Raw genomic sequence first — 22,450 nt, 5'->3', positions numbered from 1 at the left:
AGATCTAAGTGCAAACTGAGCAATTTAAAAGGAGTTAAGTATCACACAGACGACCTAATGGCTTGTGAATTTATGTTGTTGGTATATAAGACAGAATCTGTCAGCCTGATGGATAAGCAAACACTTTATGTATTGGCCACTTGATAACACATGCTGAGAGCCACGAGTCACAAAATGATACCTGCACATGTTAGCATGGGGCACTTCAGGTTCCTTATTCAGACACATATTGTGTATTGTCTGCAGTATTGTTAGAAAGCTAACAGATTTGACAAGAAGGACAGTATTATAAGTTCATGGGCAACATTAAATAGCCCCAGGATGTGAAGAAAATATAATTCAAGGAGGAAGGTGAATATGACAAATTTAGTTTAAGCTCAGAAGTCATTATGTGCAGACGTATCCCTAGCATACATCACAAACAGATCAGTTAATTAAAACAGACCAAAGGTGTACATTTATTTATTTTAAATATGCATGTAAGGATAGATATAATCATTGACAAGAAGGTTAAGAAAATCATGACCCGCAAATAAGTTTGGCATTTGAAAACAGAATTTTTATATTTTCTCTAGAGGCAATGATTTTGTTTGCTTGCATGTGGCTCTCATTGTGACACAAAGTGGTTTATTATTATGAAAAAATTATGGTCCAATGGACAACAAACATCACAGTGTCTAAAATGATTATTCTCCAATATACCATTTGTCACTCTTTTTGTAAAACTCAATATTTATATTGACATCTTTACCCTCCACTATTGCCTTTCCACTTTATTTCCTTTCTACTTTCTCCTACTATTATACTCACCAATTTCTGCCTTATCATCACTATCTGATTGGAGTTTTGAAATTAGTTGCTTCAATGCACTGAAACAATCTCTGTCAAGTTTCTCGGTAAATTTTTGCTTCTTTATTTCACATTCTGCCATTTCAAATCCTTCCAGCAGTTTTTGTTTCTCCATTTCTAAAGTTACCTGAAAACGCATTTTATACTTAGTAGTGTCAGATTACACATTATAAAATCATTTTTTCAATTGTACAAACAGGCTGATAGTTTATAACGAATTAACATGTAATATTATATACGTGCAGTAAAAGTGCACTTCACTTCTTATCCTTCTGATGTTTCATGTCTAAAAACATCCTTATATTTATCTGAAGATCTTGATGGCTACTGACTTCCTGCTGGTAATGAATAAGAGACATGGCTGTTTATTTAAGGATCTTTAAGGAAAAGGTGAGTGCTGCACAATAGTTTAAGTAGACTGATCTACTGTCAATGAACGGTTTCTTGTTGATTCTTCACTAAGAAAAATCAAGAAACATGCTTCCATTTGGTTGCAGTGGCACTGTGAAGGTGAATTACGATGTTACTTGTCTTAGTTGTGTAAATGAAGATGGCGGACTCAGAGCTATGAAAGTATTTTTCAGATGATATTAGGAATTGGCAGCTAATTTAGCTAATGGTGCCTTGGTGTAGATTTCCGTGGAATACAAAACTGCAGCCATACCTAGTCACCCAGGTAGCAGAATTACCTCATAAAATTTCTTCCCTACATTACCTACATGTGTGTGCTGTAAGTTTCTAACACAATCCACTATTTGAAGAAAACAGTCTTCTCCATGATAAGCAATGAGAATTCCAAAACATTCGATCATCTGGATCACAGACTGCAAACATGATTTCCTAAAAACCATAGATCAATATAATACATCTTTTTGAATTAGTGAAACACTTCCTATTAGACTATTTGTTTAGATTTGTGAGTGGATTAAATATATCTAGATGGACTGGGCTGAATGCAAGGCTATATCCTCAACAGAAATTCTTAAGCTGGCATATAGCAAAGTTTAGATACGCCACAGGTTAACAGACAGTACTGTTATAGTGCTGTTATGAAGTGGGTCAAAACTACATAGCATATTCAACAGAATAGAAGATCTCTCCGAGTGTATCATTATCTGGCAACCAATTTTTTTCTACCTCATACCATTTTTATGTTTCAAGTTTACCAACATGTTAAAAGATCCAGGTAGAGGAGCATTAATGTGTTTATGTGTATAATGCAGAACAAAGTGATAATGCTTCTTCCTCAGTCTTACCCCAGATACATTTATGTAATCAACATCAATAGGCATCTGCAGAGGGGGGACGAGAGGGGTGGCGCACGCGCGTGCCCCCCCCACCCACACACACACACACACACACACACACACACACACACACACACACACACAGAGAGAGAGAGAGAGAGAGAGAGAGAGAGAGAGAGAGAGAGACAAGTACACCTCACCTCTAATATTGTATGTCTACGGCTAAATATCTCTTCTATATTGTGAAGAGTAACTTATCCTTGTGTAGACGTTTATATTCTGTGCTGTATGCAGGGCTGTCCCCTCCATATTTTGGTCACCACACTAACATGCTTTGCAGGCCAGATATGGCCTTGCATCACCAAGGACACTGTTTGTACATAGAAGCCATGGTACTGTGTACAATAAAGCTGCCAGCAACCACCACAGTATCTGAGGGCACCAACCTCGCCAATGGACAGAGTGCCAGTCATGACAGAAAGCACTGCAGGCAGGGCACTGTCTCCCTACATGACATCACTTGTCCTCACAGCAACACACGGATATACTTCCACAAGGCTATTTAGACTATCAGGCTATGTTGGGGAGTTACATCCCCAGGCTTCATGTGCCTCACCAGCAGCTCACCAGTGGAGTCACTGCCTTTGGCAGGATCACCTGTCTCTAACACTTTTCAGGACCACAACCTGCCACTGCCAGGTGCCACAACACGCCACACATAACACCAGCAACTTTTGTCATCTGAGCTATCGCCTCTGACAACTGTCAATTCCCGAGCTCTCAGAAATACTGTTGTCCCTCCAGCAGCTACGTAGTTTGACCCATCATCTCAGACAACTGTGCATGTACTGTCATCTCAAGGACATACTACAAGCACCAGGTTCAATCCTAATGTCAATCAACCTCAGCTCCTCCTGCTCTACCGTCTGTCATGACTTGTGAGCTTCACTGTGTAGGTACATTTCAAGTAACATCGAGGAGAGGCACTTCTGTTTGTACTTCAGTTGTATGGACATAATTCACAGACTTTGTATTTGATTTATGTTTTCCATACCAATAATAATGAGTTGTTAATGGAAAGTGTGTGTCTCACTTTAGTCAGTTGCACCACTTGGCATAGGACACATTAATAATTGTGACAAGTCTGTTTCTCACATGTGGTAAAAGTGCATTTTGAAATTGTTTTTTCTTCTCTCATCCATCATACATCAGAAATGGTGATGAGGCAAAAAGCTTTCACGTTTCAGTATTATTCAGGTCTGTTATAGTATCTTGATGCGTAATAATTCATATTGACAGAGCAGGTTTCCTTTTTAGGTTTGTTCAAATGGATATAACCCAAGAAAATTTTTGCTAGTGTGCTAATTCATTTTGGTGGCGAAGAATTTTCATTCTTCTTGTGTTATCACAGTTTGAAGGCAGTAGCTGTAGTCGCATTCCACAATTCTTACTGTGGGGAATGTTACTCAGTCTATCCAAGTTAGTGACACGAGTTTCTTAGATGCTGTCTTCTTTTTCTGGGTAATTCAGGTGGTTTGTTCATGTGTTGTACAAGTGTGATGCTGCTGGTCTGACATGTTCTCAGTCACTGAAGACTCAGGTTTCGCCTTTGTCTCAAGTTGTTCAGTTACAGGTGCAGAAAATTCAGAAACTGCTGCAGGATGTAACCCAGCTCACTCAGGTTTTGGCTACTACAGCCACATGTTGGTATGCCACTCCTACATCTACGCAAACTTTTTGGGTGTTTGACTGTCAGAAGGAGGAGCAACTTATTAATGGGACCGTTTATATATGGATTTTTGTTGGACTATTGCCTCCAGCTGAGCAGTGCACATGACTCATTCATGGTTAATGTTGGACAGTCTTCCCCAAGGTGTTTGAGTGAGCTTGTTCATGAACAGTGTCTGAGCTTGGCATCCAGAGGTTTCATTTGGGGAGCAAGTTGGATCACCTTAAGTCAGGTTGTTTGCAATGTTGTTGTGTGGTGCAGCCCTAGATTTTGTGTTCATAGAGTTCTATAGTGGCAGTTCTGCCATTCTCAGATCAGACCTTGCCTGTGGTGCCTTTGGACATCATCGGCATCTGTCCTGTCAGCACTGGCCCTGTCACGAGCAGCCCTCAAGTTGTCACAGGCCCTGTCACAGCCAGCTCTTTCACAGCAGGCCCTCCTGTTGGTGCAAGCCCTCCCCTAGGCCACCCCTCTGTCATCAACAATATCAGTCCAGTTTTGTCAGTTTGGATGTTGCTGGCCCTTTCATGGCCAGCACTCTCATGCATGTCGGCGGCAACATCAGCCTTTCCGTCAGTCCAGATGTCATTGGACCTGTCACAGCCAGCCCTCTTGTCTTTGCCAAGTCTGTTGGTGATGATGTCAGTCAGTTCACCAGTCCTGTCAGTGCCAGCTCTTTCTTGGGCAACCTCCAAAGTTGTCACTCAGCCTGTCAGCAATCAGGTCTGTCCGATTGTCAGTCCACATGTCACCAGCCCTGTCTTAGCTGACCCACTGGTGTCACCGCAGATGTACCAGCAGCTGCTCCTATAGTTGCTGCTGGCCCAGCTGCCAGTCTCACCATTCTTGCTGATACCGTCAATCCTGTCATGTGTCCTTCCGGGCCTTTGGTTGTGCCTTCATGGAAATTTTGCCGCAACCCCGGCTATGCCCAGTCTGCCCACTATTGCATGCAGAGGCCAGTTACCAGTCCCCGATGGGAACTCAACGTGTTTGATCTATAGGGATCAGTATATTCATGTGCCTTGTCTGAGCTTTTGGAAGTTATTAAGCAGTGTTTATGTGTTTCTCTTGTCTTGTGTATCGGATGTCACTGGTCCTGCACTCCATCCTCTGCAGTCTTGTGCCGTCTTACTCAAGTGTCTATGCAATGTCTAGGCTTCTTTTTATGCATAGTGTTTCAGTTCTATTCAAAGCTATTGGTATGAAAGGCTGTGCTATAAATCTTAGAATTGTACTGGTTAGTTCTCAGGCACATGATTACACACTGGCTGACTGTGTTGTTGCTTTGTGCAAGTTGTTTTGTACCACCAGTGCTGGCAGCTGTGTTATGCCTCCTCCCTTGGGTATGACACTTCTTTAAGACAGCTGTCCCACTTGTTTTTAAGGGTGGTGGGATGTGGTGTATGCAGGGGGCACCACCACACAAATCTGTAAGCTTCATGGGCCAGGTATGGCACCTGTCTCACCACGGACATTGTTTATAAACAGAAGACATGGTACTGTGTGCAGCCAAGCCACCAGCAACTACCACATCATCCAGGGGCACCATCCTCACTGACAGGCAGCTTGCCTGTTGGGACAGAGTGTGCTATAGGCAGGACACTACTTCCCTTTGCTACGTTATGTGCCCTCACAGGGCCACAAATGTAACCTTCCCTGGAGATTATTAAGACTGCCTGCCACTGGACCATGCTGAGGAGGTATGTACCTGGTCTTCACACTGGCCATATCAGCAGCTCACTGTACAGAGCCATCATCTTCGCCTTGAGCACCTGTCACTGAATATATGCAGGACTGTCATCTGTCACTCCCGGGTGCCATGCCACACCACACATCTTCCCACCATAGCGGTCATCGTATGAGCCATCACCTCTGACAACTGCCAACACTCAACATCCTGAAAATACGGTCATCCCTCTGGAAGGTATTGTCATCTGAGCCATCATCTCCTACAACTAATAGCACCTAACATCCCAGAAGTACCATCATCTCAAGGACATTTTCCCAGTGCCAGGTTGGATAATAATGACAATCATCTTCAGTTTCCCCTGCTCCATTGCCTGCCACGAACCATAGGATTCATTTTTAAGATGCATCTAAGGCAGTGTCTAGGAAAGACAGTTTTGTTTGTACTTCAAATCTGTGGACATTCATCTATGGACTTTGTATTCAAGTTCTGTTTTCTGTATCGATAATAAACAGTTTTATTGCAATGTGTATATCTCACTTTAGCCAATCACGCCACTTGGCAAAGGACACTTCACATTCCATCTTCCTTTGATTCATTTTTCCTTGTGATGTGCTTCCACTCTATACACCAGGTTATTTGTCTTTTGTTGCTATGTGTGTATTTGTTTTCTTTTTTCAGTTCTGTCCCTTTCCATTCTCTACCTTTGCTTCACTTCTCTAACTTCTCTTTACATTATCTGGTAACCTACCTGTAACAAAGCTCATTGTCACAACTAGCTTTGCGATGATGAACATGTTGCCTATTCATAAAGCTACGGGTTGGACATTTACAATTTGTAATGACCACATATTTCTGATCAAAATTCACTTTCTGGAATAGATGGAATCATTACAGAGAAACATTTTGATATTTACTTGAAAACACTTCTGCTTTCTGCAGACATTGTATTTATGTGGGTAGACTGTTGAACAGCTATTTAACTCACTTCTTTCTACACCAACATTAGACTCACTATATGCTAGTGTATGTCATCTTCCTTCTCGCATTGCACTTGTGACTTTTTCAATAAAACCCAAACATATACAGATTTTTGATAATAAATTTATTCAGCAAATAAATGTTCTGCAAGTGGTGATTAATATTCCATACTGACTAACCAGATGCATACAATATATACATACATGAAGCACACACATACCTCTATAATGTCTTTGGAGAAAATCAGAATTCACACAATGAATACTTTTTGTGATTGTCTGTTAACTCAGCTAGTAGTTTTTAAGGAAGTCCGGATCAAGTGCAGTAATAAATTGGACTATGTCATGATGTAGCTGCCAGTTTCTGGATTCCAGTGGTCTTATCTTTTGCAGCAAGGAGATGAAGAAGAAGTTTTTCATAGTGCTATTTTGCCACTGCTGGTCTTATTGGTGTGTATTTGTTATATACAATCCACAACTTTCAAGGAAGACATAAACCACCACTTTGAGTTTTAACAGGTTACATTCCCCCCCCCCCCCCCCCCCCCCCCATACTGGAGACAAGAAATGCTTCCACTGTGATGACTGTGTCTTGAGAAAATGCAATTTACCATCAGCTGTTTGTTATACACATATTGTCTACTGGTTTTGGTCTTGCATATTCCATGTTCGTTATGGTCTCATATAACATCAAAGTTGAAACTTCCTGGCAGATTAAAACTGTGTGCCCAACCGAGACTCGAACTCGGGACCTTTGCCTTTCGTGGGCAAGTGCTCTACTTGTCCGAAAAAGGCAAAGGTCCCGAGTTTGAGTCTCGGTCGGGCACACAGTTTTAATCTGCCAGGAAGTTTCATATCAGTGCACACTCCACTGTAGAGTGAAAATCTCATTCTGCAAACATCAAAGTTATCATAATGAAAGCCCACTATCAATAGTACAGTGCAGCACTTACAATAGTAACACAGCATGACAGTGATTAATACACTATGATGCAGTACTCCTACTACAGGTGCTGCACTTAACTATTGATTGTGGACTTCCATTGTACTCAAACTAGTAGACTCATATGTTTATAATAAACAGCTGATGGTTAATAAACATTTTCTCAAGTACTTTATGGCTGTTGATTGTCACTTAACCAAAACTTTAATGATTTTGCTCCTGTTTCATGATCATATGTATATACCCCAGACTCATATCCAGTTACGACAGTGTTATAAACTCAAGATCATAGATGGTAGTGTCCAGCATATCTTAAGAAATCTCATTACAGAGAACATTCAGTTCCACTTTGATGATGGCTTGGGTACAAATTTTATGTGGCTTAAATACAAATTCTTCTGTAAAATTAAATGTCAAAATCTTTACTGAACACAATCTTTTCAGCTATCTTCATTATCATCAAACAAATATTTCCAGTTACCCAATTTTGCACATTCTTAAACATCAGCTGCACTATGATCAGGTTATGGCCTCACAGAAGACTGCTTATCAGTTTATGTAAACTGAAGATGGAGAGGGAGAAAGGAAACAAAGGGGAAGGAACTGATGAGCTCAGCTGCATCGAGACTTTATTCAGAAGCAGCAGAGATGAATGAAAATGTGTGCCAGACTGGAACTTGAACCTGGGACCTCCTGCTTACTGGGCAGTTGCATTAATCATTACACCACCCAGACATGGTGTTTATCACAAATGCATGGACTACCTCGGCAAACTCTCTGGCTGAGTCACATCCCCACCCAGCATCACCTGTCCGCAGTCGCCATCGTGTCCTGCATGCCTGGTAATTTCAGATTCCTACTGGAGACCGAACAAAAATTTCCATCTGCACTGAAGCTTGGGGATTCATTGCCAACTGAGCCAAATCAATTATATGAAAGTATAGTGTCTGTTCTATCAGACACATTTGAAAGAACAGACACCATGTATCCACATACTTAACAATTGTTGAAATTAATGAGTGGCACAGGATTAATAACATGATGATATAAACAACAAAAAGTTTTATTTATATTACTTACTATCTTATACTCAGCATCCTCTTTTTTCTTCTGTAATTGTTCATACTCGTCACGGCTTACACAATGGAGCAGTTTGCCTCGAAGATAATCACATTCAGTTTCTAGTAGCTGGATGCTGTTGTTTGCAATTGCTGAATCACCTGTGGAAGGAAAAGATGACACGAAAAAGCATTATACAGTCAACTTCTTATTGTTAACAGATGAAGGGGTAAATTAACACATTAAGTTCACATTTTCAGTTGACCAGTTCATGCCGTAGGAATGCAACAAATTCAAAATGACCAATTTGTTATCATATGATCAAAAGAAGTCTCCCTAAACACTAAAAGCTGCCTCCTTTTATAATAGGTGTTAGGGACACAAATATAATTGTTCAAACATTGTTCAACATTCAGAAACAATTACTATCAACATCTAACTGCCTAATATTCTTTCTTAAACATAATCTATAACACTGTATCATGCTGCTCCATCCATCTGTGATCTATGGTCTATTATGGAGAAGAATGCTCTTTATCTATGTGCATGTGAAGGTTTCCACAGCAAGTCATTGAAGTAAATCTCTACAAATTAGTAACCAATTCAATCCACATAGTGTCCACAACATATCAGCTTCTGCCAAACTGGTGTTATATCATATTCCATGCCTTCCAAAAGATTTGGCACTCTGTAGCAAAGAATGAGTTCAAGACTGCCCTCCGATATTTGTAATAATAGCCAACCGCTACAGCTATGAACAAATTGTGCACGAAGAAGTGGTGGGACATAGTCGCAAAGTCAAGGTTTAAGAAATTGAAACAAAAAACATTTCACACTATCTAAATAGATTTGCTGTGACTAAAATTTTCTGTTGTTTTCCTCTTTATTAGAAATTAATTATTTTTATTTAATTTTGATTTACTACATTATTTTGAGCTTTGTGAGTGACGTGTTTCATTCTCCCCTAATTACCCACACTTTTTTTGCATTCCAACCTCCTCTTGGTCCCAAAAGTTAAGATTAATTGACGTTCTAATGTGCTTGTACAGGGACTGCAAGACAAGGCTAGCTAAACTCAGCAGAAAACTGCAATATACAGAGCAAACGACCATGCCATGTGGGGTGGGTGATGTCACCAAATCAGGGCAAGTCTCTTGTTATGGGTGACACAATTAGGTGCCAGATTTTAGTGAAACAAGTGCATCTCAGAGCAATATAAACATGTCTGAATTTTGAGGCAGAGGCACTAGCTTTTGCCAGAGTTCAGCAGCACCAGTGTGACACCTAGGCCACACCAGACAGCGAAACAACTAGGAATCACCAGCAGCAGCCACTGCCAACACTAAGTTCCTCAAGGGACTTGGTGCCATAACACCACTAACCTGCTGTCCATGCCTGCAGCCACGAGTGCCAAGTGCCCTTCCAGAGGCTTAGTGCCACAGCATCAGCTGCTGTCTGACTCCTGTCAGAGAGCAATGGGTCAAATCCTACGCACAGAAGTCTCCATAGTGGCTGAGTGTGTGGACGAGGGACCATCCCAGGTGTCAGTGCTGATGGACTAGTAGCATGCTGCTGACATCACAACCATGGCCTACAGAGGCCACTGAGCACCCACAGGCCTGCCGTCAGGATTGCAGGGTGCCTATGTAGCATCCTGTCAATGGAGTGGAAGCCCCTGCCCAAGCATCAGCATCAGCCAGCCCCAACAGAATGGTGTGTGTTTTGCCTCACCGAACCAGGATGAAGCAAGTGCAGAGAAAGAATAAAGTTCTCTTTACTGTCAGCAATGTTTCCACAGGGCCCAACTTGCCGTCACTATCACTACCATTCACCCCAACTGCTCTTATCAGAATGGTGTCAAAGTGGTCGTCCCCTCTGGTCACTCTTCAGAGTAGTACCACAATAGTTGTCTCCTCTGGGCACTCTTTAGAATGGTGCCAGGGGAGCTGACATCGCTACAGTCAGCACCAGAGGCTGTGCTACCCTCCCCAGCACGACATTGCATCACGGCTTACAATAACATCATTTGGTGTGAGAGATACCATATTGTTCTTTTGTGGTGACGATCATGCGATTGAGGTCACTCTTCAGAGTAGTACCACAATAGTTGTCTCCTCTGGGCACTCTTTAGAATGGTGCCAGGGGAGCTGACATCGCTACAATCAGCACCAGAGGCTGTGCTACCCTCCCCAGCACGACATTGCATCACGGCTTACAATAACATCATTTGGTGTGAGAGATACCATATTGTTCTTTTGTGGTGACGATCATGCGATTGAGGATTAAGGAACTTGATAATAGTAGGGTTACTTTTGTAACACTTGAGGAGTTATCACAGTTTAAGGGAAATTCTAGAGATGAATTGTTAGTACCCGTGTGTTTTACACAGTACAACTTGCTTGAGCATTCTGCTCTTGTGCCAAGTTTGCAGCAGTTATTTGTTTCACATGTAATCATTTTGGGCATTACATATTATCAGTTTGGACACAAGGCTAGACAATGTAGTGTGTCCAGGTGGCTCATAATTAGACAAAAGAAGTAGGTTCATAGGATAGGTAGCCAAAGAGCTTACTGTCTGGATTGTTGTTGGATTATTTTTTGTATTTTTTTTGGGTTATTATTAATTCTGAGTCTTTAAAATGATAATGGTGAAGCAATGGCAAAATTAGAGCCACAAGGTGTCACTAGAAAGAAGGCTATAGAGTTATTGGAGGACCAGGTAGCTCAATTAAGAACAGATAAAGTAGTTTCAGTAATAAATTAGCAGAGAAAAATGAGGAAATAGAGATGTTGATGTCACAGGCTCTAGGACTGGATCTGGCTGCTGCTAACCTTGTTTCTCCCTTTTCTTGTAAGTCATCTGACAATATGTTAGCATTTGTGGAGAATCTCACATAGGGTGTTGATCGGGTAAGCAATCATTACAGATAGCAAGGTTATGTTTAACAGGATTAGCGAAGTCGTTTGTACAGTGGAGAGAGATGCTGTGCAAGACACAGACTTTTGATCAACTCAGGCAAGCATTAACAAAGGTGTGGGAAACAGTACAGTGCATGGCTTTTCCACAAGCTATTGAGATTGGTTTCCAAATGGCATAATGAATCAGGCGAAGGTTTTTCAGATAGGATTAGGAAATTGAATGTGTGTGCTTACGAGTTAACACAGAATGAGGAGATAAACAAAGTATTGCTACAGGAAACTGAGCAACTTGGGCTTGATGCTTTTCTGAAAGTTTGGCACCTAAGTCATCTACAAGGGTGCCAACTGTGGTGCCTAAAGACCTCCATACAGAGGTTAGAATAATGTCACGGAGAATTTGTCAAATTAAAGAATCTGTTAAGATTGAGTTCAGTGTTGGTGTTTCCAAACTATCAGAAGAAGTTTATACTGTCACGTAATGCATCAAACCATGCCCTTGGATGAGTTTTGAGCCATGAGGACAATGGTCATGAACAATCTATAGCCTTTGCATCAAGAAAGCTGAACGGAGAGGAGAAGAACTATTCTACAATGGAGAGAGAAATGTTTAGCTTGGCGTTGTATGGAATGACATACTTCCAGTGCTACCTCTATGGAGGGAAGTTAAAGGTAGTAGACCATGCTACTTTGAAGTGGTTACTAGGTCTGAAGAATTCATCCAATAGATTGAAAAGATGGACATTAAAACCCAGTGAATTTGGGCACAAAGCAATCCACAAACAAGAGAAGAAGCACAGAAATGCAGATGGGTTAAACAGGAAAACATCAATAGTAGAAGTGTGGGGTCAGGACATTGTTGAATGGCGAACAGCATAAAGTGCCGACAAGGAGTGTAAACAGTATGGCTAGCAACAGGAATTTTGCTTGCATGAAAGACTGTTGTGTAGGGAAACAAAATTATGACAATGGGTGGCTGTCCCATCAGAACTGAAGCACGAAGTACTACATGAGATGTATGATTGTATTTTGTCATTTCATAGCAGACGCAGGGTAATGAATCAGAGAGTGATGGAGAAGCACTGGTGGAAGAATGGCGAATCAGAAGCAGGTACCATTGCAGAGGTTGCACAAGCAACGGAACAATTTAGTTTCATTGGGTTGGATGTGTTAAGACCATTTAACCAAATACCAGCAGGTAATCATTTCGTGCTGACTAGATTATTTTTCTCTGTACATTAAGATGTTGCTGATGCCAGACTAGCAGGCAGTCACAATCATGCAACATTAGTTAGTAGGTGGATATTGAAGTATGAGGTGCTGGAAACAATAATTACAAACCAGGGGATGAACTTCATGTCAGACCTGATGAAAGAGTTATGACAGTTAGTAAAAAGTTAACAACTAATCCACTCCATCTGAAAGCTAATGGGAGAATGGAATGAGTTAATTAGACAATTGGAAAGATGCTTAGTTATCATGTGAATGCTCATCAATCAGATTGGGACATGTATTTATTCTTCGTAGTGAATGTGTACAGCTCCAGAGTGCACATTAGCACAAGGTTGCATTGTCACCATTTGAGGTGGGGTATGGGAGGAGGATGCTGTCGCCAATCGAAATGATTAAACAGAAAGGAAACAAGAATAGATAATCAGTATGAAAATTTGCAAGAATAGTGAGGGAAGCTTGGAAAAAGGTTCAGCAACAAAATACTAAGGCACTGGAGAAGCAGGGAGAGGTAATGAAGTAAGTGAGAACGTTACCTCAGTGCAAAATAGGCCAATTGTGATGTTTTTGAGTCCAAATACTGTGAAGGAGAAAATGAAGAAATTTGTAACACACTACCAGGACCCATACCAAGTAATTGAGACCACATCACCAGTAAATGTAAAGCTGCAGCTACCAACAAGGTCAAAAATTGTGCAAGTTGGGCATCTACAACTATTCAAGGGTGCACCAGAACCAATTACATAGGAGGTAGGAATGAAAGTGAGGAAAGAGGCAAAGAAAAAGAAGCAGAAGGATGAATAACAAGTGAATGAGTTTCAGATATCTCAGAAACAACATGCACTGGGGCAGGAAACAATTGACATGCATTCCATTTTGTGATTTTTGGTTTTTTTTTGTGTATAGTACAGAGCATTAACATTTTAATTGGATACATAAAAATCTACTCACCCAGTGGCAGCAGAGCACACACACAAAAGAAAATTATAATTAGGCAAGCTTTCAAAGCCAGTGGCTCCTCCTTCAGGCAGAAGGGTTGAAGGGGAACGAAGAGGGGTGAAGGAATAGGACAGGAAAGGGGTAGATTTCAGGAAGGTCAACCGGAACCACAGCTCATGGGAGATTTACTGTATGGGATGAGAAGAAAAGACTGATTGTTGGAGACTGCATTGGATGAGATTTGAAAACCTACAAGCTTAAAGGTGGAAGACAGGGTAATATACAAGACAGAGATTACTGCTTAAACATTGTGCTGAGTTAATAAGAGTGAAAAGCTAAGTGCATCACATGTAACAGAGGTGGGAGGGGGACGCAGAAAAATATATGGGTAAGACAATGAAAGATATATAAAACTAAAACGGAATGAAGAAAAGACTAGTTATTATGAAGAAATGCTGAGACACAAGAAATTAATGTAAATTAACACCAGGTGGGTGACAAGAATCAAGGACATGTTGTAGTGCAAGTTCCCACTTGCAGAGTTCTAAGAAACGTGTCCGGGGGAAGAATCCAGATGGCACATGTTGTGAAACAGGCACTGAGGTCACGACTGTCACGATGTTAGGATCAAAGATTTACTTCAAGCTTTGTACAACTTTCATAGGACAACAAAATGACACAATTTGAAAGTAGTAAGGTTTACTACTCAGGCAATTTTAATCTGTGCAAAGGTGCTAACTGTAAGAAGTCATTGTGGTCATGTGGTTAGCGTTCACACTTCAGCAGTGTTGTGGACAAGGTGACAGCTCGAATTCCACTAATACCTATTTTTCATTCTATATTTTTTTGTCACTGATCATATTATTTAATTTATGTGACACTTGAGAGGTAAGATAATAAAAAAGTGACATGTATTTGTACGATGTTTCAGTTTATGTTTTCCATGTCTGTATAACAAATAACATCCTGCAACACATGGTGTCGAGAGCACATCTGACAAGTAACTGTACATTACTCTTGTGGTCTGGTACACTGTGACTTACTATATTACTGATTGTGAATAAGTCATTCACATCAGTATTTATTGAAGTTTCACTTGGGCTTTCCAAGCTGGTCCTTCATCCTTGAAAATTTACAAATAATAAATAGTCAAATATCATATGAAATTCACTGCAACTTCATGAAAATGCATGTGGCTTTTTTAATTATATTACCTCTCAAATGTCAATAAATTAAATAATGTGACTAGTGATGAAAAAAGTATAGATTAAAAAATAAGTTTTATCAGGATTCAAACTGTCACCTTGTCCATGACTCCCTTGCAATATGCTGATGCTAACCACATGACTACAATTACTTCTTATAGTTGATACCTTAAACTTCTCTTGCGATTTTCTTGGAATTGTCAGAGTAGTGTACCTTACTACTTTCACATTATATTGTTTTAATGGCCTACTAAATGTGTATGAAATTTGAAATAAATCCGTGATCACAATGTCATGGCCTCCCCTTGTCAGTACATGACAACATAGTAGTGTTCGGTAGTAGCTATGAGCAAGGAAAGCTCATGGGGGCAAAATGTTTAGAGTTACAAGGTAGTGGATTGTTAATCAACAGGATTGTGTGTGATACTAGGAGACTATGTTTCATATAGCAGTTAAAATGTGATGTGAGTTACTCTCTTGAATGTAACACAGCCACAGGTGTACTGGCCAGATGAACCTCTAGAGATGTCCACATAGAACCTTACCTTCTTTAATGACATCTGGGTGTGAAGCCTGGACTCTTCGCAAAGTCAGATGATAACAGCACAGGAGGAGCATACCACTACAGAACAGTTGTTGCAGCATGTAAAACAATTTTGGGACAGGAGACATCAGATAACCATGACTTTGAGTATCACAATTTCTAGTGCTGTAGTTACTCTGATTTTGCTCTGCCTAGCTGTTATGTATTTGAAATGATGAGCGTGAAGAAACCCAATTCACGAGTAATTCTAGTTTCTGTAGACTGGATTCTCTGACCCAATTCACGAGTAATTCTAGTTTCTGTAGACTGGATTCTCTGTGCAGGGATGAAAAATAATTTCCAAAATTGAAGAATAATATAATACTTATATAGTAGTTAAGATTAGCCTACCGAATAGTATGCACTTGTTTTACAGATTAAGGGGGAAGGTAATTTCAACAGAGAACGGGGCTGAAGCAAGGTCCGGGGGGCAGGTTCTTCCCATGAAAGCGGGGAGTGGGGTGATGCTACCCAGTTCAAATGGTTCAAATGGCTCTGAGCACTATGGGACTTAACATTTGAGGTCAGCAGTCCCCTACAACTTAAAATTACTTAAACCTAACTAACCTAAGGACATCACACACATCCATGCCCGAGGCAGGATTCAAACCTGCAACTGTAGCAGTCGCGCAATTCTGGACTGAAGTGCGTATAACCGGTTGGTCACCTTAGCCTGCTGCTACCCAGTCTTTTAGCAAACACAATAAGAAGTAGTGAGAAAGCTGCAGTGAAATATTGCACTAGCAGCTGCAGCTGGTAGCTGCAATGTGGCAACATGAGAGTCAGGAAAACATACATGTAAGGGGATAGTGAGAGCCATGTTCAGTGGAAAGCTGCACTGCACACTAGTAATGACTGTAGCAGGCAGGTCGATGTCAGCACACCAGAGTAAATCTCCTATTATGGATGATGTGACTAGGTGCCAGGTTTTAATTAAACAAATGTACCTCAGAGCATATGGCTGAATTTTGAGGCAGAGGCACTTCTCATTGACCAACTCCAGCAGCACAGAGGCCACTGACTATTTGTGGGCCTGGAATCAGCATTGTGGGTCACCTATGCAGCATCCTGACACGAGGCCGGAAGCTGCTGCCTCTATGGTAGTGCCTGGCATGCTCAACAGAGTGAGGCGTGTTTTGCCTCACCAAGCCATGATGAAATATGTGCAGAGATTAAATAAAGCCTTCTTTAGTATCTGCAGTGTTTACACGGAGCCCTCCAGTCCGTCACCACCACCATTCGCCCCACTGAATACAACTGCATTCATAAGAGTGGTGTCAGAGTCATCGTCTCCACCAGCCACTCTTCATAGGCAACACTCAGGATCCTCTACGTTTTAACAAAAATTTATTGTGTCAAATTTAAGTTCAGCCTAATTACACGTTCCTTTGAGACAAGGGAACTTCAGCTATATCTGAGTTGGTGCACTGCACAATTGGCAGAAATCATTCTACTGTAGACAAAAATCTCTTCACATGTCCATATAACAGATTACTTAACAAAATACTAATAATTCCCCTCAAGTTTCCCCACTGACAAGTTCCCCCACTGATCAAACCAGCTGCAGATCTCATCATAACTCAGAACATAAATTTATTTGAACACCACCACAGTTTTTATGCAGTTTATTAAGGTGATTGATTCACTGCTCAAGCTACAGTTCAACATGTGGTGGCCACCATACGAATTCACCTGATATTACCAAAACTTCCCACCAAATGACTGGTCACTACCAAGCCATCATGTTAATTGCCCAGTGGACCATTGGACAGATCTGGTCACACATCAACATCAGAAAATGTATCACACATGACATAAACTACTCAAATTATTCAGAATTCATAAATATAATCTATGGTGCCAAATGTGTGCTAATGAAACAAGAAAATAAAGCCTAAGTGGTTGATTTTTGAATGATTGGTACCCAAAATACACCCTATTAAATACTGTTCTTAAATTACATAATTTATAGTAGAAATCAAAAGGTATTCATAAGCAGTTGGTGTTAGGGAAATTGCCTCCTCTTCATCTAGTAATTTGTTCTGTAGGATGTCATCAATCTACAATTCCTGAAAATACATGTAGGATCTGGCCCTATAGGTAGCCTGAGTAGGGTATCAGTGTTACCATGTTGTGCTGCCAACTAGCAATGAATTGTATAATTGCTTAGCTTCACATCAATGTCCCAGCTCATTATGCATAGGACACCGTCACATATGCCATTTCTTTGAGTTACGAAAGTTTGTTTCGCGCCATATGCTGATGATACCATCCAATGATTCTTCCCCCTTTTCCTAGGTGAAAAAACCATAGCATGGTAGGCATTTTTCAGACTGACAATGAACTGATTTTAGAGGTTGAACACTTCCTGAACAGCCAAAATCTAGAATCCCACAACCAAGGTTTCTGCCAAGTCAAGCATCACTCAGAAAAATGAGTTGCACTGCAGGGTGAATATGTTTAGAAGGATCAGCACCATCACCAAGTGTCATGGTCACAGCTTGATTTCTTCCATGTGATAAATGTAACTTTATGACAACCCATCATACATTGGTTTTAACCAAATCAATCACATGGTCCAGGAAATCAGAATCATAAATTTCATTGAGAGAGACAACAGGCTGGTTCAAATAAAACAGCAACAGCAGATTTTGTAATGTTTGATATTAGCGCACTTAGAGGAACTAGGTAAATCAAAATTTATTCACTGGCTTTATTAGGTACAGATTTAATACCCAATAGTGACATGCGAAAATTTGTGCCAGACTGGGACTTGAACCTGAATTCCCTGCTAATTGTTAACAATTGTCTTAACCACTTAGGCACAAATTTTTATGTGTCACTACTGGGTAGCAGATCTATGCTTAATGCAGATGATGTCAAGGAATTCACAGTCACTGAAAAAATTTTGAAGTACTTTGTACAGCTGTGGTACATCAACAGTGTCTGTTCTTTCATACATGCATGTAAAAACTAGATGAAGTCTGTGGTTTCTTCCTTGATCTTCCTAAACCTTTTGCCACTGTATCTCACAATATCCTGTTAGGGAAATTTCAGTCCTATGAGAAAAGTGGAAGCAATGAGATACAATCAAAATCATCTCTCAAAAACAGAGTGCACCGTGTAGCAACAAAACATAAAATAGATACATGAGTTGCTACTGTTTCCTCTGACTTTCAAGAAATTAAGCATGGTGTGCTACAGGTGTCCATGCTGGGCTCACTACTATTAGACTTATACACAAATGACAACCCACCAGCAGTTGAAAACAAGATAATTATGTATGCTGATCCACTGTAACAAATAGTAGACCGTGGACGAACTGGACGCAAAAATTACATACAGTACAAAAAAGAAACATACTTAACTATTTCACTGGCAAAAACGTGTTTATGAATGCCAGTAATGCAATATGTATACAGTACCATACTAATGGAACAGCTCCAGCTGACATCATTAATTTCAGGTTAGACAATTTGTTTCAAAAGGACACAGATTGTTACACATTCTCAGGTGTCATTCTAGATCTATATATGACATGAGAATCAAATGTAGCAAAAAATAGATTTTTTACAAAGAGATCCAAGAATAAAATTCAAATATAAGTAATTTCAACAATACAAATATGGAAGGTATAGTAACAGTGTAATTTGGTACGGACATAAACAGAACATGAAGTGAAGTCTCAAGCATGTATATTTTAGTGATGGAACTTCTTCTTCAATCCAACAAACCTCTTTCTCAGCACTTTTCATGAGTTTTGTTTCCTTACTTTGTTATTTTGTAGCTCTCTTTCCTTTTCTGTAACCTCTCTCCTCTTTCCTTCATTTTCTTTTGACAGCTTCTCAGTCACCCTTTTTCCTACTACTGCTTCACTGTACCGCTCATGTGCATTTTGCAAACTATGGATTAAAAGCTTTGAGGGGGGACAGATTCAATACCCCCAGTGACCCTGACTGCATTGTGGATGATACAAAGGGCTATAAGAGAGGCTTCAGCCAAATTTTTGACCAGAATTGGTGAGCTATCAGGGAAACCTCTTACAAGGTTGGCATCGCCATGGAAGAGAATGGAAGCAAGCTTGATAAATCTCCTCAGGTTTTCATATTCAGTCTTTCCCCAATTATCATGATGAACTGATCGATGCAATCATGATCTGCATCAAATTCCTTGAGGATAAACTTCCTTGATCTGATCTCTAAGATTTTGGAATTAAAAGGTAATGGCAAAGGGCTCATGACCACCAAAGTGATTGAAGTTAGTGAAATGCGTCAATGTTAAGCCTAACATTCTCTTCATAAGGTTACAATGAAAATAATCAATTATTGACAATATAATGTAAATGGGTAGATGAACAATCTACTCACCAAGCAGCAGTAGGAGAACACACACACACAACAAGGTTTAACTTTTGCAAGCTTTCGGAGCAAGTGACTCCTTCTCCTGTCAGAAGATTTGAAACCCCTCTTCCTTCCCCTTCAAACCTTCTGCCAGAAGAAGGAGCCACTGTCTCCGAAAGCTTGTAAAAGTTAAACCTTGTTGTGTGTGTATTCTTTGCCGCTGCTTAGTGAGTAGATTTTTTATCTATCCATTTACATTACATCTTCTTAAGGTCAGTATTAATTGCCACTTCTGTGTCTTAACATGTGATGCCCTGTGTAAAGGAAATCACCAGGAGTGATTTATCCAGAATTTTTGATACCATAGTCTTCATAAATGCAAGGCACTCATTCCGGAACACTGACATATCTTTCTCTGAAACATGACACAGACAATGGTTTTTCTGATTCTGTATCTAAGTCCATTTTCTGAGGCCAAAATAGATTTATGTTGTCACTCAGATCTATTTTGAAGATTGTCTGTTTCTTCAAAAATTCTGGTTTGACAAATCTCATTAATTCTCTGACCACAGACTGGGGGTAAGTACAGAGAACAGCATCTGACTGAAATTTAGTCATAAACAGTCATAGTCTCAAAAAAGCAATATGAGCTCAGCAATTTCTTCCTCAAAGACTAACAATCTAGTTGGGAGCTATGACTCTTATGAATTGCAACAGTAACCTTGGTTTTAGTTTAATTTCCTTCTGTCCCTTCTTTATACATTCTTGTACTTTTTAACAGCTGTTAATATTTGCTGAGCACTGACTGCTAAAATTTTATTTTCCACCCACTGATTGGTGGATTCTGCAGGGAAGCCTGTAACACTGGTGCAATCAGCTCAGTGGGAGAGAATGTTTTTAAATAAATTGTATGAATACTGAAGATAGTTTAAATCTGTCATTGCAGTTGAAGAAAATGTATATTTTTGTCACCAAAGGTTTTTCATTTTACTGAAATACAAAATACGATCAGTGGTCTGTAATGAAAGATATTTATGATTTGTCTTGCTTTCTAGATTGAAAACAGTTTGTTACAAAAGATGCTGATTTTTATTTACAGTATTTCGTTTCCTGGTTTTCACTCACATCAGGAAATATCATCAGCTTCCACAGTTTTGAGATAATCTTTTGTTTGGCACTATTGATTCTGGTCTAATCCCACTTTGTTTTGCAGAACTACGCATTTCTTGATGTGAAACCCAACACAATGTAGCACCACTATAGTTCGCTTGCATCTTTCTGACTAAACATGTCTCATGTGTTTCATCTAGTGTCACCAACTTTACTGCTAGTTTTTCCTTTGGTCAGAAAATGTTCTCTTCTTGTGCAATTCACATATGTGTTATGCCACTTTTTTATGTTACTATTTACTTATTTAATGTGTTGGAGAAATGAAGGAATAGTGATACAGTTGAAGATTTCACTAGTGAGTAGTGGGCAGGCAAATATGAGTGAACAGTGAATGCAATGTAGTGTGTGGCAGATGGAGAGTGAGTTGAAGGAAAAGGGGTGAGGAGCAAAAGGTGAAATGAAAGGAAGGGGGTAGGGGGGAGGAGGGGGGGGGGTAGGTAGAGTGAGAGGGCATGAGGGATGAGAATGGAAAAGGGGGTTTTCTTCTTCTTATTACATGATTTTTTTCAATTATTTTAAATAGTGTATGTTTTCCAATATTTATCTCGTCAACAAGTTAATAATTTGTACATAAAGAAGTCTGCTTGAAAACACCGTCTCTCTTTTCAAGAAAACTTCCATACACACAAATCATTAACACACAATAAACAATTACTTAATGGTCAGATAAATATTGGAAACCAGAAACTAAATAAAATAATTGAAAAAATGATATAATGAGAAAAAAATTCCTCCCCATTCCTCACTCTCTCTCACTCTGTCTCTACATCTGACCTTTCATCGGAGTTGTTGATCAGCTGAATACGCCCAGCAGTGGTGACATCTGATCAGCAGCATTGGGGCATGGCTTCTTGCAGTGATTAGCATGGATGTAGGTACTGTTACGTTCCTAGCAGCTCCGAGCTCAGCAACCTTATTTCCACTTGCATGCAACAAGGCCTTCTTGCTTATATTGCTGAGGGAGAATTCATTTTGTAGAGCATTCACCAAACACTGAATTTTCCAGATGTGCTCTGCTGGACTGACCAAAATTCTTGATCCTCTGTCCAACGAGGGTTGAATGCACACTTTTGGTTCTTCAAATGAGCCCTGAATTAATGTATACATTAGATAGTATCACACCTACATTGTACTATAAGATGTATTAAAGAGTTCGGAAATACACAAAGGCACCAAAAATCTCGCAACCTACTTTCTTTCCAGTAAGCAAACTCCACCCCAGCTACTCACCTATACCTTTCTTTGACTGGGTGGAAAAAAAGGTAATAATATCTTCCTTGCCTGCATTTAACCGAAAGTGGTTTACAGCAACTGAGACCCACAGCAACATCAGAAACACTACCTAACGAGGAGAGAAATAACATAAAGGCTTGCCCCTACTGCTCCATTCCCTTACTCCGATAGTCCCCACTTGTCCTCGGGCCACCTGTGTCAAACCATTCCCATTGCAGGCATTAGCTCAATGATAACCAACCACCAAATGCCAAAAGATCGAGGCATGCTTATTAGTGTTCTAATGGCAACATTTTATGTCTACCACTAAAGCTCTATAATCAATCTTATTCATACA

The 22,450-nt window shown here is 40.1% G+C and overlaps 1 protein-coding gene across 3 annotated transcripts in view; it reads right to left on the bottom strand.

The window, feature by feature from the left end:
* The window catches only part of LOC126269219 (centrosomal protein of 290 kDa), a 180,518-nt gene that overhangs the window by 49,599 nt on the left and 108,469 nt on the right, over positions 1-22,450 (bottom strand). For all 3 annotated transcript variants that reach the window (XM_049973976.1, XM_049973975.1, XM_049973977.1), the window contains exons 19-20: positions 8,519-8,658; positions 811-976 (exon numbers count right to left, since the gene is read on the bottom strand). In XM_049973976.1, coding sequence (XP_049829933.1) covers positions 811-976; positions 8,519-8,658 — 306 coding nt within the window. The remainder of the gene's footprint in view (positions 1-810; positions 977-8,518; positions 8,659-22,450) is intronic.

This window comes from Schistocerca gregaria, chromosome 1, assembly GCF_023897955.1.
Source record: "Schistocerca gregaria isolate iqSchGreg1 chromosome 1, iqSchGreg1.2, whole genome shotgun sequence".
Classification (NCBI taxonomy): Eukaryota; Metazoa; Arthropoda; class Insecta; order Orthoptera; family Acrididae; genus Schistocerca; species Schistocerca gregaria.
The sequence above is the reverse complement of the archived record's forward strand: the minus strand, read 5'-3'. Positions and strand labels throughout refer to the sequence as shown.